This window comes from Stegodyphus dumicola, chromosome 4 (genome assembly GCF_044657685.1).
Source record: "Stegodyphus dumicola isolate Sdum_Otavi_A_Nest chromosome 4, ASM4465768v1".
Lineage (NCBI taxonomy): Eukaryota > Metazoa > Arthropoda > Arachnida > Araneae > Eresidae > Stegodyphus > Stegodyphus dumicola.
In genome coordinates, this window is record NC_140771.1 from 235,669,453 (window position 1) to 235,687,968 (window position 18,516).

Below are 18,516 nucleotides of genomic sequence, written 5' to 3' on the forward strand. Positions count from 1 at the left end.
CTAAACAGGCCACTTAAAATTTAAGAATAGCCGATAAAATTTTTCCACTCCTTCAAAGGAACCAAAAGTGGTTTAAATTCATGAATTAATCCAGTGGGTAATTCAATTTTCCATAAGGAATCAACCAGTAGGGATCTCGTCTTCCGGGTAACGTAATGGCAGACCGCACATTGAGTTGAACAATGTTAAGCAAATTTCTCTTAGTGCGCATGCTTGATGGTGTACCTTTGGCGCGGGGAGAAATATTGGCGACTAAGCAACCCTACGTAGCTTCTTCGTGATCACCATGGCTGTCGAGTGTGTTCGAGTGATGTTTATAATTGTAATGTTGTGGAACTTTGCTTATTAGTTATTTTAACGTCCATACCGATTGCACTTGCTTATTTTTCTAATATATATTTCATTGTAATTTGTCAATAACAGTGCATTTAATATTTGTTAACATATGTTCGTAATAATTCGTTATTTAAATGTAATGTGTTTACATGTTATAATTCAGTAATTGTAAACTGGAGTATCTCGCTTAGTTTGTTAGCGTATATTCGCGCTTTTATTTTATAATTTCAAAGAATTTAATAACTAGCATTAAGGAATTGTAAAACTTCTTCAGTGTTATTTGCAAGCACTTGTTATATCCCTCAGTGTTTCTTTATGTATGTACGAATGGAACGTATGGTAAATCTTGAATTGTTTTTATTGCTTAAAAGTATAATGAATGAATTTTCAACTAATATATCCTAAATTTCAGTCTTTATCTGAACGAAAATTTGTACAGTTCCAAAGGAATGTGCAGAATTTCATAGGTATTATATTTTACATTTTGAATGCAAACACTGCTTCACATTACTTCGCAATAATTTCAGCTTTCTAGTTGTTTGAGCAGTACAGCAAAAAATAGTATTTTAACACAGTAATTAATTTACATTTACATTATACTCTACGAAGATTTAAACGCCAGATTTGTTTACAATCAGATGGCGGTACATCTACCATATACCGTATTTATTTTCTTTTCAAATTGCGCCAACATATAGTAATTACGCCAAATTGTTTTCTGGGCATGCGCAGTATGCAAAATTCGTTTAACACTGTTCAACTCAATGTGCGGTCTGCCATTACGCTTCCGGGTAGTACTTTAAAATCTCTACATCCGCAAAGACCATTAAAATGTACTGCAATCTGAAACAGATTAATAGTCGCATATGCAACTTGGGATTCGTTGTACTTCAGTCGTCAACAAATCAACGCGCTCTTTAAAATGAGAAAAAAATCCGGAACTGGACTGGTATTATTTACAGACAAAATCTAAACAACATTCGAGGACATCTGACTCAGGACACTGTTTTTCAAGCAGTAAAAACAGTCTCCAACTTTTTGCCGGGAAATATTGCATCACTTAAAGAGATAAATCAATATAAGTAGATAATAAAGAAAGAATAGCAATTTTAACACGACCTGAAAAGCAAAATGGGAAGAAAAGGAATGAAAGATTACATGATGAGACTCTTAAATACTTTTTGAAAAATGGGACCTGTTGTTATTGTTTCTAATGCTCACTTGTCTGACCTGTAGTCAGCCCAAGCCTACGAAATTCTTCGTGGCAAGGGGAGCAAGCTTATGCCTGTCGTTGGCAACATCCTAGAACACCATACAGGTAACAGTGCGATTTAGCTCAATTCCGCCCCCAATTTTGATGGAGAGCCCCCCCCCCCGGGCGAACGGGTCCGAGGCTCTTGGATGCAACCTCTTCTCCTACCAGCAACCTCCCGATAGAACTTTCGGCTAGCCGCATATTTAGAGTTCACCCCGTGTCACACGGACGCAATACATTTCCAGACATCCATGCCTTCTCCGGGATTCGAAACGGGCCCTTCGGGACGCAGTCAGTGACGCTAACCACTAAAGTGTTTGGGCGGCAAAATAGGACATAGCCAGAGTTACTGAATGCTTTAAATTTCAAGTTTAATCATCTATTTATGAGGGATTTGCTAGTTATTTTTCTCTTGCATGTTTAATTTGAAGATTATTGGGACATTTTCTCCTTTTTAGTCGATAACATAACTAACTTGAAGTATGTGTACATGTCTTTCAGTTTTCAGAGCTGTTATTACATTAGGTATCAGCTCATATAATCAAAAGAGAAGTAAAAGATTCGTTTAGCATTTTTCCCATACAAACAAATTTACCAATAAACAATAAGACACATTGAAAAAGACGGGGGATTTCATTTAGCTAATGAGAAGCGCTTTTTTCTATTAGCATATAATGGCTGAAAATAGCGTGTTTATTCTTCAGATAACAAAGTTTTAACGATTGTACAAAAATAGCGATTCTTCGCGGGGAAGTTAATAGTAAGATTATCAGGTTCAATGTTCCTTCTAACCTTCTTCGGGAACATACAAGGACCTGACTCGGAACAGAGAGCTTACTAAAGCTATGTTCACTAATTGTGGTAAGTAGACAGGATACACATGAAGGGTATACAAAACCCTTTATTTTTCTCTATATACAATAACTTCCGTACTTCGGAATACACTGACCCGCCACTTGGGGTCTAACGTAAAAGTATAAAAATAAAACTAAACTCTAATTTAACTTTAAACTAATAAACGTGGAAGATTGGTCTTATAATAACAGGAAGGCGTATGTAGTACAGATAACTGAGAACACTACAATACGTTTAAAATTTATCAAGAGGATTAAAACCTCTGGCCTGGAAGGCAGACAGCAACTGCGTAACTTCTAAGGTAAGCGGCCTGCTTTGACTCAACTGCTTCCTCTCTTTCGCTTGGCAAAAGGCCACAACTTAAGTACTTGGCGTTCGCCAGACAAACTTTGCATAAAAACCTTAACGCTTATAATTCTGGCCGGAAGTAGAAAATAAGAAGTGATAGTAAAGATTTAAAATAAAATAAACGTTAGTAAAACTTAAGATCCTTACAAGATAACTATTTGGGAAGGAATTCGTCCAGTTTAATAACTTGTCTGGCATTCTGAATTTCAAATTGCTGATATGTTCCTTAATAATATAATATCGAGCACATTATACATTGGGATCATTATTAAATTCACTTCAGGAAGCATTTGCACGAGGTTCAGGTTATCAAAAAGAAATTATAAGAATTTGGTTATCAGTTTTATAAAGTAATATAGCTCGAAAAGGAATTTCTAGGTTCAAATTCCAACTTATGCGCAAAGTTTTACAAGAATTACTCCTCTTTTCAAAATTGAGATTAAAACTTTAGTTTTTTTTTTTTTTTTTTTCACTGATTTATTCTAGCAACCAACCATAACGTTCTCGCTTGCGTATAATAGAAAATTGTTGAATTTGTTTGTTTGTATTATTAGGCGAATATGAGCATTATTAAATTTCCAGCACACTATTGACCGAAAAGATGGACCAGCTGATCTTTGATGACGATGGTGATGAAGATTTAAGTGATGATAATTACTGTTCATGATTATATCATTTGGTAAACGTACGGAGCGTTTTAAGCTCAAATCTTTAGTATTAGCCCAGTCATGTATGTCGAAAATAAGTTCTCTAAATTGAATTTCAAGTTTCATTCATACGGATAATTGAGCAAAATATAATAAATGATATATTTAAATGGATATTTAACAAAAGCTGTTATTAAATTCGTAAACATCATTAAAAATGAAATTGAGACTTAACTTTCTCTATTAAAGTATTGAAAATAATTAATCCAGTTAATTTTGAAGGAGATGAAATTTGTGGATTTATTTATCTATTTAACGAGATAAAATGCAGTAATTGACTCTTTGATAGCTCTATAATTCACATAAATACCGTAACATATATAGCTTGGTATTACTGTGTTTAAAATGACTTTATCTATAGAGTATTAACATTATGAGTAGTTTGTCACCCTTATAGAATTCTAGAGAATAATGGTTTTCACTGTTATGAAGCTATTGTGACATTGAACGTTATGTATTAAATGAAAAGTTAAAAGGTTTTATAAATGCATTAAGCAATGCCAGAAAATTGGTTAGAAGAGATAAATTCTGGTGGACAATTAAATTAAATTCAGCTGTGTTTTAGATCTTAAATTAAATTACCTTCAATCGCTTTAAAAACATCTGATGTGGACACCACCTGAGTTTCTTGTAGGGAGTTGAAAACTGACTTGCTGCATGAGTAGGATCAATTGCCACAGGGATTCTTCAACTACTTCCTGTCCAGTATGTCGTCACGCTGCGCGAGCTGTCTGGCTGTGAGAGGGGACCATATCCCATATTAATCTCATCTTCAGTTCGACATCACGTTACTGATAATCATTCGTACATAGAACGACTTTTGAATGGTACATCGTTTTCTCTGTTATAAATGTATATTTATGCTAAATTTCATTAAAATCCTCCATTACTTTTTCCGAAATTGGATGTTTTGTGCAAGTTCTCTTATTTTTGCACATGAGGGTAGATTACGCCATAAGAAGTGCTTGGATGCAAAACAGATAACATAATGGCCCTGCCGATTAGAAAAACAGTTATGGCCTATCAGTCATATTCCCACTTTTTTCTCCCTTGTACGAAGTAAAGGAAGTATTGAAATCATGAAAAATTCCGGGTACCATATTTTAAACGAAAATATCCATTTTGACTGCTCTCTATGCAATTTAACGACGTTTTTGCGTAACATCGGTACGTAAGGACAGAATAAAAAACTCTTTTTCTCCAAACGAATTTATAAAACTGATTTAAAAGGGATTCAGAAGAGATTTTTTGTGGCGTCTGTACGTACGTACGTACGTATGCATAACTCAAAAACGAATAACCTCAGAACGTTGAAATTTTGTATATAGAAGTGCTATAACATGTAGATGTGCGCATCCCTTTTTGGTTGCAATTGGCCGCACCAAAAGTATATAAATATCCCGGCTCAGTGAGTTCAGTTTTTCATTCTTATATGTTGATAAATTGTGCATATTTTGTTTTAAAAACGATTGAATTATGTTGTTCTTATCTTTCCGTTAAGGCTTTTATGCCTTTAGTTAATCTGCGTACCATATTTGTAGAATTAACAACAATTTAAAAGTTGTTTAAATGCGGCTAAGCTTATTTTTTCTTTTACCATAGCAGCCATATTTTTTTTTTTTTTTCATTTGAAACTTAGCAGAATAGTGAATTCAGTCTTTCTGCACCTTCAGTGTCTTTTTGCCGAAACGGACCAAAAGAAAACTTTTAGTTTTATACACCAAAAAAAACCTGCCTTCTTGCCTGCTGGCCAAATTGCTTGTTTTTGCGTCGAAACTCTAATTTTAATTGTAAAAATTGTTCTTTTAATTGTTTCAGCTATATTTGGTGTTTTATGTTTTTCTATATCATTCAATTTTCAATGAAAATATTTTGAGTTTTTATGTGTTTTTTGCCTTGCCGCGAAGTGTGAACCGCATTAATTGGATGCGAAATATATCTCTAATGAAATTCGAGGAAATAAGTTTAAACGAAATGCAGGAAAAAATGCGTATAATTTAATATTCCGTACAAGGAAGTCATGTGGGGTACACATCAGATAGTTTTTCTTAAGGAAGAGAGCAGACTAAACTGCATGTGCTTGGAGACAGAATCGCTTATCTCTAACGAAGAGCTTTGCATGATATGTTTGTTTTCCCTCTTCTGACTGTTCCACTGCTGTTGATTGGCAAATACACCCCCTTTAGAAATAAGCCCATTTGCACATAAAGATTCTTTTCTTGCAAACAAAATGGTCTGTCGAAAGAAGAGCAGTAGAAGATAAGAAGCACTCCATCTTTTAAAGTACCTTCAGTATCTGAGTGTCATGTCGAAAGGGTAAGTTATCGTCTCATAAAAGCGAAACAGAACGCATTCCATTCCAAGAGGGATATTTTAAAAACTCGAAATTCCAAATACGTAAAGTAAAAAAAATTATCTTTCTCATAAATTTAAATAAATAAATACTGGATTTAAAAGGCCCTGTATTTCAGTAACCACGTTTTAACAATTTGTAAGGTATATTTTAATTTTATAACAGTTTTAATTTTAAAGTGCTTTCCTATCCATTCATGTTTCCACTAACAATTCCCTATCAGAATAAGTTTTTAGGATCGCATTGAATACAAATGAGTTAGAAGTTTTATTTAAGGAAGGTTCAACTTACTTCCAGAGAGAGAGCTATGAATCCTGAGTAGCGCGTGCTTTCCTTCGGGCTAAATCTCTCTCAAAGCTGTTACGCTCGGCCATTTATTACGTGCCCTTTGATATTCGCCGGCTAGTTTGAATTAAGGGCCAACAATGTTAGATAATCATGTTAGCTTCGCCTAAGTCTCTCAGTTAATTATAATTTAGTTCTAAATTCTTATTCTGAGTTTATGCCCAAGTTGAGGCTTTGTTGTAAGCCCGAGAAAGGGGCCAATGGTTCATCTTATTTTGAGTGAAATAAAGGGTAGTTAACCCTTCTCTGACTAGTTATTTGAACTCAGCGATAAGTCGCTTAACAGTTCATTAGTTTCCTCGATATTTACTTTAGCCAAAAAGAGTAAGGAAGCCTACAAATTTATTCTCCACGTGTGGCTAGTGGCGATTGTAATGTGCAACGTAAGTCTATGTAATTTCTAGCAAACAACTGCCAAGCAAATAAAATATCTTTAAGGTAAAGATTGTTCATTATTGATTGAAGGAAAAATTGTAAATTTTATCCTCCAGCGTCTTTTCCTATTACTTTTCCTACAAGAAACAAAATAGCACTGGAACTAGAATGCCCTCTAGTTTCTTAAATTTTAGGCATAAATAAAGAAATCATTCTAGAAATAATAAAAAGAATATTTGGGGTTCTTGACAGTAAAAGCTTGTTGCCAACTCATGCTAAAATCATAAACTAAAAGAATCGTAGAGCTCAAAAGACAACAAATAAAAACAAAAACTTGAAGTTAAACTTCATTTTGATTTTATGTCCATTTCTTGCCTGTATGAGAAATTACAGTTCTGTTATTTGCCTTATATTTCTGGAATTTATAAAATTCAGTTCTTTTTAACATGTCTTTTTAACAATTAAACATGTCAGTATTTTACAAACTTGTTTTTGAATACGTAGTAGCAATTATTCTCTCACAGTTTCACTACTTAAAAATTTATAACAAAGATTTAAGAAATCTTTTACCTTACATTTGTGCTGCCATAAACTTCACGTTGTTCTCCATTGAACTGATTTCTAAATTAACACAACTTTTTGTCTCAAGAACGAAGCAAATATTTATTAGAATGATTAAGAACAAATTTCAACAAAACGTTTTAAAAAAAGCTGCGAATTTTGTTACGATGTTAATTTTATTTAGTATATGGAAATAAAAGTTAAAAAGTAGCCTTTCTCCCGCCAGCGTTTTTTAAGTAAAAAGTGAAAAAATTAGTGGATTCTTAGTTCTTCAATTAGCGGGAAGCAGAAATGTACAATGATGTGTGATTCTCATTTATATATATAATAAGCTTTATTCAAGATTAATTAGTCTATGGTTATGATACGAATACATACTAAACAAAGATATAAATGTTTACTAAAAAATGAGTAAACAGTATTAATTTAATTAATATATTCGATAAGAATTTGTTTCCAGCCATATGACAGCATATATCATCAACACAGCACCAGAAACTGCAGTTTTATATTTTGATTTGACTTGAGGGTTTTTTAAAGACGGATTTTCTTTTTTGTGAGAGTGTGTGTGCGCGTGCGCGCACGCGTGTATATGTTACACTGCATTGTATAAAAGATGAATGTAAATTAATTATTCTGTAGTTGTCTTAAGTCACGCCCCCTAGTTTAACTCTGTAAATCATTATATACATTCTTTTTCAAAATAATGCCCCTGAAGATTCGTCTTTTTGGCGTGGTACCTTCTGTACATACTAATACACAAATTATTTATACAGTTTTCGTTTAGCAAATTTTATATATATGTAAGCTATAAGAAAATACGATAGTTGCTTTAAAAATAACTGGCGACCTCAAAGTTAACGATTCTAGATTTGGTGCTCTTCCCCTAAATTCATCTGCTCTCCCAAATTCGAGATCCTTCTATGGTATATAAAAACCTAAGATTAACTAGTCATAGCTTAGAGTACTTTCTGCATGTACTTAGTATAAATACTCTTAGCATAAAAAACTACATCATTCTTTTCCTAGCTTCGCCATTGCTAAGATATCCTCACTTCTTTGCTTTTCCGTCTGAAGTGATGTCGCTCCTTTCAACTTGTGAACATAAGAAATTATTATAATTCATCGTGATTGGATAAATATCTACTGAGATGATTTTATATGCGTGAAAATAAAGATTGGAAATTCGTCTAATTCATTTTGTGTCGGCGTCATTTGTTCGTCTTTCCACTCAGGCGGCAGACTACGCATTAAAATATCACATTTGTTCATCAATAGCAGCATAACATTATCAAGTGGAATCAAGAAAATTGATCGAACAAAATTTAATGCGCTAAATGATTTGAATTTAAACTGCAACCGTATTTCGCTTTGCGTCGTCTCTGAGTGATTCCATCCTATCGAATAATTTAAGCGTCAAAACCATTCCAGATGAAAACAAGTGATTCCGGTGGTAATCTAATTGCTTTCTTTAAAAACCTTTGAAAAATCGTATCATAATTTATTTACAAAAAATAAATGTTTATTTCAAACCAAAGAGCAAGTTAGTGACACATTATACGCTTAAGAACTAGATCAGTATTTTATTGTAAACTTTTAGCATAATTTGAAAAAAAGTTATGAAATTTGGCTTCCCGAAGTAGAGCACTTCTATTCTTGAATCGCTTTTGATTCATTTCATGCGCTTTCTATTCAAAGCGCAAATATAGGCTGCTAACATTCTCGAAATTGTTCTAGAGTCACGAATTTCAATGCGCGTCGCAAACGGTGTGAGTTTTTTGTAAAGGTAAACATGTTCCCAAGCTATGGCCTTTCTACATCACATATTTCGGACGTCAAGACTATTAAGGACGAAGGAGATGTTGTCTGGTTTCTTTCCCCTCTCCACTTCCTGGATTTTACGAATGAAAACAAATTCTTCCCTGCGTGAAAATAACCCAACAGGTTTCTCTCAGCCAGCACCACGAGCAAGGGGGAAGGGAGAAGAGGAAAGAATTCTTAGCTGATATTAGCATAATCGGCAGGTAGCACATGCTGCTGGCTACACGCGCCAGTTTCTGATTCTTTGAGTTGCCGTTTTGCTTTTGGATGTTCATAAATAGAAAATCTTGTTTTACAGTCCCTGGGCTATATGCTTTGTTCACATGCACAAACTAAGATATACCAAAATTATAATAAGAGAAGAATTATTATTTAAGCTAGAAGAACCAATAATTTATTTACTAAAGAAATATTGATTATATATATATATATATATATATATATAAAATTCGGAGAAATTTAAGAATTTCTTATACAAGAAAATAAACTGCTGTTAATGTTGATATCAAACATGTATAAAAAAAAACTTTTATTCCCTCGTCTGAATTAAACTGTTTCACATGATGTAGTTCGAATGGAATAAATATTATGGCACTAATGTAGTGTGAGATCTACCGCTTTTAATTATTAGCAGAAAGGAGCGTTAGCTCAGAAGGGCTATTAATTTCGTTTTGGCATTTTGCGTTAATTCACTTTTTGCGTTGATTCACTTTTCAAACTGTTGCCACCAAATATTATCGCCCTGCGTTATACTTAAAAAAAATTTAATAATGAAGAATCTGTATAAATGTATGTATGTTTCTCTGATTGGGATTAAACTACGGTACCTAACCCATCCAATTTTGAATAACGTAATCTTCCACTGAATATGGACATCTGGAAGCCCTAATTTGGAATTTGTTTCATTATCGATTTTATATTTTGTAACAATCCAACGAATTTTGATTAACAAATTCACCGGTCTCAAAGCGAGCAATGGCACCACTGTACGGGAAAAAAAATTATCTGCAGCGCGCGAAACTGTATCAAAAATGTGTATTTAAATTATTTTGTGATATTGCTGTTGAACTGAATTTTATGGTTTAAGTGCGAAGAACATGATATTTAATAAAGAAAGCCCCTTTGGGCATAATATAAAATCAGAAAACTTTATTTATTTATTTAGTTAGTATATAAGGTCACATTTTGACATTGAAGATAGCGCACGACTCCGTGTGACGTCACTGTATATCGAAAATTGTTCTTTAATGTCAACATTTTAAATAAATAGCTGTTGTTGGCCACTTTTTTGCTTCAAGTTAGTATAATTGACATGATATATTATTGCCAAGTTAATTCTTTTATTAATATTGAGAAAAAGTTGTTATATTACATTGAAATTAAATCACGACGTCATACGTTTTAAGCTGAAATGTCAAAAATTTGTGTTTCCTGGTTTGGCAACAAAGAATTATTATGAATTAGTTGTTGCTTTTAAAGATCAAACTAATTTCATTCATTATGGAATGTTTTTACACAGTTGCCTTTCAGGGGTACATAGAATTTATAAATTTTGTTTTGGCTGCAGCCCGCTAGTTTGTAAATAAAAGATGGAACGCATTCAGGTTCAGATAAATATTTATGTACAAGTGAAATATGGAGAATAATCTTCCAGCGTAGGACGAAGCAAGCTATTCATCGCAGAAAAGAAGGTCAGTGGGCATAAAATAAAATAGATTAAAATCATATAACTGGACTAACTTTGGGAAAAAAATAAATAAATAAATGGAAGCAGACGCTGTAATACCTATAAAAAGTCAACGACTGTCTGAAGCGAAACCGAGTGGGAGATGTGACTATGCTTTTTCGGTAAAATTCGTAGGTGTAATGTAGTGGTAGAAGTTTTCTGCATAAACTTTGAAAATGTGTATGTGTTTAGTACCTTTGATGTCAGATAAAACAATATGGTTTGTTTGTCGTCTTTGTCAATCACATTCATTACAAGACTGTCTTTTCTATGAAATCAAGAGATGAACCTTTTTTGAAAATATCTTTTAAGGTTATCAATAGCGATGAACTAAACTTCATTCATATTTTAAAATATATTTCCCTGTTTATTACCTTATTTAATCCTTCATCTTTTCAATTAGCATTTTTCGTAGGTAATATTTCTATTTAAATTTTGTTTTGTTTAAAAAATTTACGTGAGTTTAAGTGTTGTATTTAGTTTAATGGATATTTTTATTTTATAGATTTTCTGTTCTAAAAAATTAAAAATTTCAATAAATAATAAGTTCACAAACTTAAAAGTTAGAAAAACGTTCATTTATCTCTTAATCGAAAACTCTGCTGTAATAAATTACCTTTTAAGTCTTAATCTTGCTTATTAACTTCTCACCTCATTGAAAAATATTTAAGATAAGTTACTTATGTTATTTTCTAGGCAAGATTCCATGCCAAAAAATGAAAGTGCGAAAATGTAAAATCTATATCTTTTGAGTGTCTAAATTTAAATCTGAAATTTAGGCCTAAAAAAAGTCTGAAAGTACTCAGATTTTAAAGGTCGCCCAAAAGGGTTTGTTAAGGTTTTTATATGCTCTCGCTGAGCTTGGAGTCTGCCAGTCCGCTGTTGCACTCACTCCTGCTAACCCCTTTCTTTTTTGTCTCTTTAGCTTTATTCTTAAGCATAATTTTCTTCGCACTTATAACGCATGTAATTCAATATAAAACTTTAAAAAATTTTAAAAGCAGCAATGTGTTTAGAATTTCTTATGAAGTGTTGGCATACATTTTTCTACTTTTTTTTTTTTTTTTTTTTTCAGTCTTTTCTCAGTTTATCAGTGTTCAGTTTTCTTACTAAGATGTCTTTACGAAACTTTGTTTTTTGTCTTTTTATTACTAATGTTTTGTGTATTTTTCTTTTTTATTAAATATCCCATTCTTGAAGCTTAGGTCACGCAAAATTAGATTAAACAGCAAAATCACAAAATAATTAAAAACAACTTTTCTTTAGAATTTCAGATATATGGGCCTCGCGCGCTGGAGATGATAATGTGTTAATCCGTACAGTGCTGCCTCTGCTTGCTTTCAAGTCGTTGAGTTCGTTAAAAAGATATTAAAGTTTCATAAAATATGGAATATAAAACTCGAAATTCAAAATTCAGGCTTCCAGGCGCACATGTTCAATTCAAAATTTGATGGCCCCTTTTTCACAATGCGAGAGACATACATACGAGGGTTGGAACTTTAATAGTGGCAACACAGCTGAAAAAACGCTATGCAACAAAACCAAAGAATATCGCGTATACCACAGGTGAACTACATACCTACCTTACCTCTCAGCAAAAGGACTCGTCCTGCCTATGTCACGTGCATGAGGAGTGACGCGAAGAACGGATCCTTGTATTAGCTCGCAGTCTAAAGTAAGCGTTGTCAGGATGTTTTCAAAACAAGAACAACGATGTTGGATAAAAATTGAATGTGCCAGAGGTCGTACAGCACGACAGTGTCATCAAGGGCTTCAAGAGGCTTGCGGGGAATCTGCATTGCCTTACAGAACCGTAGCAAGATGTCTGAAAGCATTCAATGAAGGAAGCCAAACGTGGCAGACATGCTGCGGCCAGGTCGTCCGAGTGTCAGCGATGCAGACGTGCAAGCTGTTGCCGCACTAATGGACAGTGATCGCCACCAAACGATTCGTCAGCTGGCCGGACAAACAGGATTATCGCATACGACTGTGCTGCACATTCTGAAGGAACGCCTGTCCATGAGAAAAATTGCTTCACGATGGGTTCCACATCAATTGACGGAAATGCAGAAATGGCTACGATACGATGCTGCCCGAACCCACCTGGAGCGCTATGAGCGCGAAGGAGATGCTTTTTTACACCGTATCATTACGCTGGATGAGACTTGGACCCGATCGTACCAGCCAGAACTGAAACGCCAATCAAACGAATGGCGTCATCACGGATCACCACGACGTTCGAAATTTCATCAGAACCCCAGCAATGTGAAAGTTATGGTGATTCTCGTGTACTGTGATGGTGTCATCCTAACGCATACCCTTCCCCCACAGCATACCGTCACTGCGCAGTATTACTGCTCATTTGAGCACAATCTCCCACCAGCTTTGAGAAAAAAACGGCGACACTTTCTGCAGAACGCACCTCTCATTTTGCATGACAATGCTCGGCCGCAAGCAGCGCAAGCTGTGACTAATTTGTTCAAGCGATGGGGCTGGGAAGTGCTTTACCATCCACCATACTCTCCTGATCTAAGCCCTTGTGACTATGACTTAATTCCTAAGATGAAGGAACCACTTCGTGGCACTCGCTTCCAAACTGTTCCTGAGATTCTTGCGGCAGTAGACCGGTCCATTCAAACTAGCAACAAAACAGGCGCTGCTACAGATATTCTGCGACTTCCACATCGTTGGAAACGGGTTGTACACAATGCTGGCGACTATATTGAAGGACTGTAAAACATGGTGACACGAATCACTTTTGTATTTCTTGTAAATAAATAGTTGCCACTATTAAAGTTCCAACCCTCGTACATTCGTGCAGGTTCTTCATTATTTAATTTCTTTAAAAGTAATACAAGATGGTAATATTTCCTTGCAACCCTTTGAAAAGTGTATTTAGATATTAGGTTATTTTGCGCAGGAGATGTGAAAAATTTGTAATACCCTAGCTGAGACTCGAACCTGGACCTCTCGAAAACGCGCCGAGTGTGCTCACCGTTACACCACGAAGGCATGCAGGAAGGAGAGAGAAAATGGGATGTGTCAGCTTTTGGTACCTTATATACTCCCCCTTTTAAAAGGCGAATGGGAAAAAGGGGACCCAATCGCCAAATTCTGATGATGAAGAATCATCATCCACCACATTTTTACTTCGGACGCCACTGTAGAGTCATTAGGTTTATTTTGAAGCAGAAGACATGAAAAATGAACAATGGCTTCGTCGGAACTTGAACTTGGACTTCTAGAAAACGCGGCGAGTCTGCTAATCATTACACCACCTAGATATGCAGAAAGGAGAGAGAAAATACCTTATAAGTGATTCAGACATTTTAAAGTTATACACCGCGAAATCCCGTTTTAGAACTAATAGCCCATTCTGGCTAACGCTATTTTGAGCTAGTTCTAATAGGCTAACGATCTGAAGACTTAAAAATGGAAAACATTTATATTATGTGTCTGCTGCCTAACCTAACAAGCCTTATGTAGCTAGGAATAATTCGGAATATTAAGATGAATTAAGGATCCCTTTTTATGAATTTCGAAAGCAGTGTTAACTATTTCCAGAAACAATTCAAACCGGAGAACGCCATATTTAATTTATCTTTTTCCTGAAAAGACATTAAAAACATTACGTCGCTGTTAGTGCAAATTACTTCCTGTGATCATGATCGTATATGGCAAGTCGAGTTAAAAAGATTCTCTTAGTTTTAAAATAAGACCGACGTCCGTGTCAGACATCTTGGATGTACATATTAGGAGGATATGAGTGTTACTGAAGATAAGACGCAGTTTTTGATTCTGTTCTTAATCGCAATTCTTCAAGATGCCGAAAAATATTAGGTCATGAACTGAGAAAGGAGAAAGATGATGAAGAGGAGGGGAGGATGAAGATTAGGATGACAGGAAGAGCAAGAAAGTTACGTGAAGGAAGATGATGAAAAATTGCAGACTTTCATTTTCCATTAAATGTTTATCTACATGACGTTGTGAAGTTTCATTGTATATATGTTACGGTGAAACACCGAAATCTGGAGAATGTCGACTTTCACCGGTGAATGTCATCCAAATACTCTTATTTCTGACTTACACCGGTCAATGTCGACATTCACCATGTATTAATGGTGAATGTTGAACATATAACAACATTATATTTTCTTCTCCGTAATTCAGTCGCGAATAAACGCACTAGAGACGTGAAATAAGAACTTAAGAACATGAGAACCTAAAACACACAATACATTCAAAATGAGAAAGGAAAATAATAGAAGTTAAAAACTTACTTAATTATACAGTACGTTCTAAATAAGAAAATAAAATAACAGTTATAAAAACTTACTAAATTATGTCATTCAAATCTTATTTATTGCAACAATTTAAACTATTATGGCACTTTATGACCTCTCTTTTCGACTTTCACCAGAGCATATCTGTGATTGTCGACATACACCGGTGAGGGTCAGAATATACAAGAATGTAGTGAAATATTCGGTCTTTCACCGACGTATTTGGTGAATGTTGATATTCTTTGGTGAAAGTCGACATTCTCCAATTTCGGTCTTTCGCGGTAACATATACAGCGAATTAAAACATGTCGATAGTCTTTCAAACAAGGAGACGATTGAAGCTATTTGCCATCATACTAAGAAATTAATAACTTTCATTCGATAATAAATATGGTAATTTTAAAATGTTGTTTAATTTTGTTTATATGAAATATAAAACCATGATATATGTTTTATTTTTAAATCTGTACGATTTTTGATTACAGTGCTATTTTTGACTACAGATAGCATCAGAAAACATGTGCAAGTAAGTTCTAAAAATATATTTTCAGTTTATCGGGAAAAAGTCTTTTATCCGGAAACAGTGCATTTAAAAAATATTCTACAGTAATTTCATCTTCAGTTTTACGTAGCTAAATACTGCAAATATTTACAGATTTGTGTTTTTGGTCTGGTGTCTACGTTACGTATTAAAAAGGAGAACACATTTTAATTTATTATATCTTCCCCATTTTTCAAAGAGTAAAATACGAAATGAAATTAAAAACTTTATAAATGCTTTTTAATAACTAAATAAATATCGCTAAATAACAGTCTTCATTTAAACGCGATATGCAAAATCTTTAAAATAATTAAACACAATTCTTCTGGTAACAGCTATTATGTTACCATTCATTTCAGAAAATCTAATTATTTTATTAAACCAACTTAAAAAAATAAACAAATGGAAATTACTATTCGAATTCCTAACATAAAGAAGTATATTAAAATCCGTAGGTGAAAAATTAAGATGTTTGTACTTTTAGAGGCTAATTTCCTTTGTATTATAGGTTGTTTTTCATAACTGGTGTGTAATTAAATAGCAGAAATGTATATATTTGGCCTTACACATGATTTCGCAAAACAAGCCAATGGCATTTCTTCTGTATATACATACGCTTATGAGAAAATATGAGAAATACATTACAAATTCCCTATGTAAAATAGCTGACCAAAAAGACCAATCCAAGGTCTCTGTGTGGAGGGAGGTGGAATGGCACAGAATCACGTGGCCACCCTACTTCAAAACGTAACCGGTTTCAGTTTAGTATACTTTTGGGTAGTAATAAAAAACTCTTCCTATGAAACTCGAAGAATGAGGTTAATCTGTCCAGCATAATGTGATTTTTCGCTGTTAATGTTGTGAAGTGTTGATTATGCAACAGTGAAGAAGGGGAAAATAGACGAAATCTGTCGTTTACGGCTGTTAATAATTGAACTACGAAATCATAATTTTATAAATGATATCATTCATTCTTGGTATGTTAAGTTTCACCCTTCTTTGATTCACATGTGCGGAATTTATAAGCGTGAATTAGATTTATAATTCCAGCATCTTGCTTCGTGCAATTTTCCTCTAAAATAGCTGGCAGAATGTCTGTCTTTCACCTGCAGCAAACATTACCAATTACATCACAATAAAATTGATATTAAAATATTTATTTGGTGCGTGTGCTTTTATTCCAAACACGCAAATAAATAACCGCTTTCAATTCCATTGAAATTAGATCTATTATCTAAACCTATAATCGGGAACGCCATCTTTCGTGCACGCTTATTCGAGTCGGCCATTGTTTGCCAACTCAAAAATCTTCACAACAGAAACATCCTGGCATGAAAATAAGTTTTTTAACTTGAACCCGGACAGCTTCAAAAAGATGGCAACACTTATACTAGGTTCCTTTGTGGAAGTAGAACTGTAGTTTTGTTACTTTGATTAATAAGGCTAGCGAAAGTTTTCCTTTTGATGCCCTGGTGTAAAGAGGAATGACATTTTTACGAAGATCACATTTTGACTGAATTTTTCATAAGGGTGTTGGTATTTTAATGCACACCCTTGTGAAAATTTCTATTTCGATGAAAATTGGCCAATAATCAAACTGCGGACATCCTTACGCTGAAGGCAATTCTGACTTTTATTTTCCGTCCGTTCACTTCTTCAGTCATTTATTCCCATGCATCTGTATTGCTGAGGCTATACCAACCGTATAACACTGCTGTTTTACTCATGATAACGTAACATGGCTCCATTGCTCTCATGTTCTCGGTACTGAGGCAATGGAATCCGAATTGATCCATTGTCTCATATACTGTCCTTGGTGCAATTATAAGACCTTACATGTTTCACGAATTCTGCTATCAATTTATTATAAAAAAAACTCTGTAACCATATATTACTGCCTAGACCATAGAGTAATTTGTGGTATTTTCACAAACATGTGGTTATATGGCTTTGCAATCTGAACTTCAACATTTATTAAAGTCATCAGTTCTAGAACAAGTTTTGGTCCAATTACCTATTTATATTTATTACACATCTGGGAATTTCAAACTGCTCGAGCCTTTCAAATTTCATGCAAGCTTAATATCATCGCCTATTCAAAAACAGAGGGATGGAAATTCTAAAAAAGATTTTTCTCTTCTTATTTCGTTTTAGTTCTCAAGCTAGCGAAAATCAGTCTGTTTTTATTGATGTGAAATGAAATGGCTCAGTGTATTTCCATAAAACCATGCTTTGTGTCTTTCAAAATGCAAATTTATCAGCCCAAGGGGGTTATTAATTTCGTTTGGGAATTTTGCATCAGTTCACTACAAAAATCGGTTCGCTTTTCAGATTGTTGCCACCAAATATTACAGCCCTGTATTATATTTAAATAAATTAAATAATGAAGAATCTGCATGAATGTATGCATGTTTCTCGCATTGTGAAAAACAACGGCACCTAGAGAATCAAATTTTGAATAACGTAGTCCTCCATTCGAAAATGGGCATCTGAAAGCCCAAATTTAGAATTTGTTTTATTATTTGTTTCATGTTTTGTCAAACGTTAAAGAATTTTTGATTAATGAACTCAATGATTTCAAAGGGAGCAATGGCAACATTGTACAGGAAAAATTTTTTTTTTTTTCCTCCAGCACGCGAGACTATGTATCGGAAATTCTAAAGATATGCTCTTTTAAATAATTGTGATATTGCTGTTGAACTGAATTTTGTGGTTTAAATACGAAGAACATGATATTAATAAGGTAACACACAAAAACGTTGAAAAACGAACCTTCGGGCGTAATATAATTAAAAATCAGTATTTTCAGATTTTTTTCTCATTTGAATTCAACACTGATATTTGAAATTGGTCAATTATAAAAATTGATATTGACTTGTATTTCTTGCACATATGCTTCCTAAGTAAAGTTTATCTGCGGCAAACTTAATGTATTATTTTGCATTTCAAGTAATTACACTGTTACATGTCAATGCCAATTATTATGCTATTACATTAACCCATCAAAGAC

General features: G+C 34.0%; 2 protein-coding genes across 4 annotated transcripts in view; one reads left to right on the forward strand and one right to left on the reverse strand.

Moving 5' to 3' along the window:
* Positions 1-18,516, reverse strand: part of LOC118183801 (uncharacterized) — a 141,287-nt gene that overhangs the window by 103,906 nt on the left and 18,865 nt on the right. The gene's annotated exons all lie outside the window — the stretch shown is intronic.
* Positions 5,735-18,516, forward strand: part of LOC118183803 (uncharacterized) — a 68,855-nt gene continuing 56,073 nt past the window's right edge. Inside the window, exons 1-2 of one of the 2 annotated variants that reach the window (XM_085816089.1) lie at positions 5,735-5,817; positions 15,451-15,491. In XM_085816089.1, coding sequence (XP_085672215.1) covers positions 15,484-15,491 — 8 coding nt within the window. In that variant the 5' untranslated portion in view covers positions 5,735-5,817; positions 15,451-15,483. The remainder of the gene's footprint in view (positions 5,818-15,450; positions 15,492-18,516) is intronic. The other variant, XM_085816088.1, reaches the window with a different exon arrangement.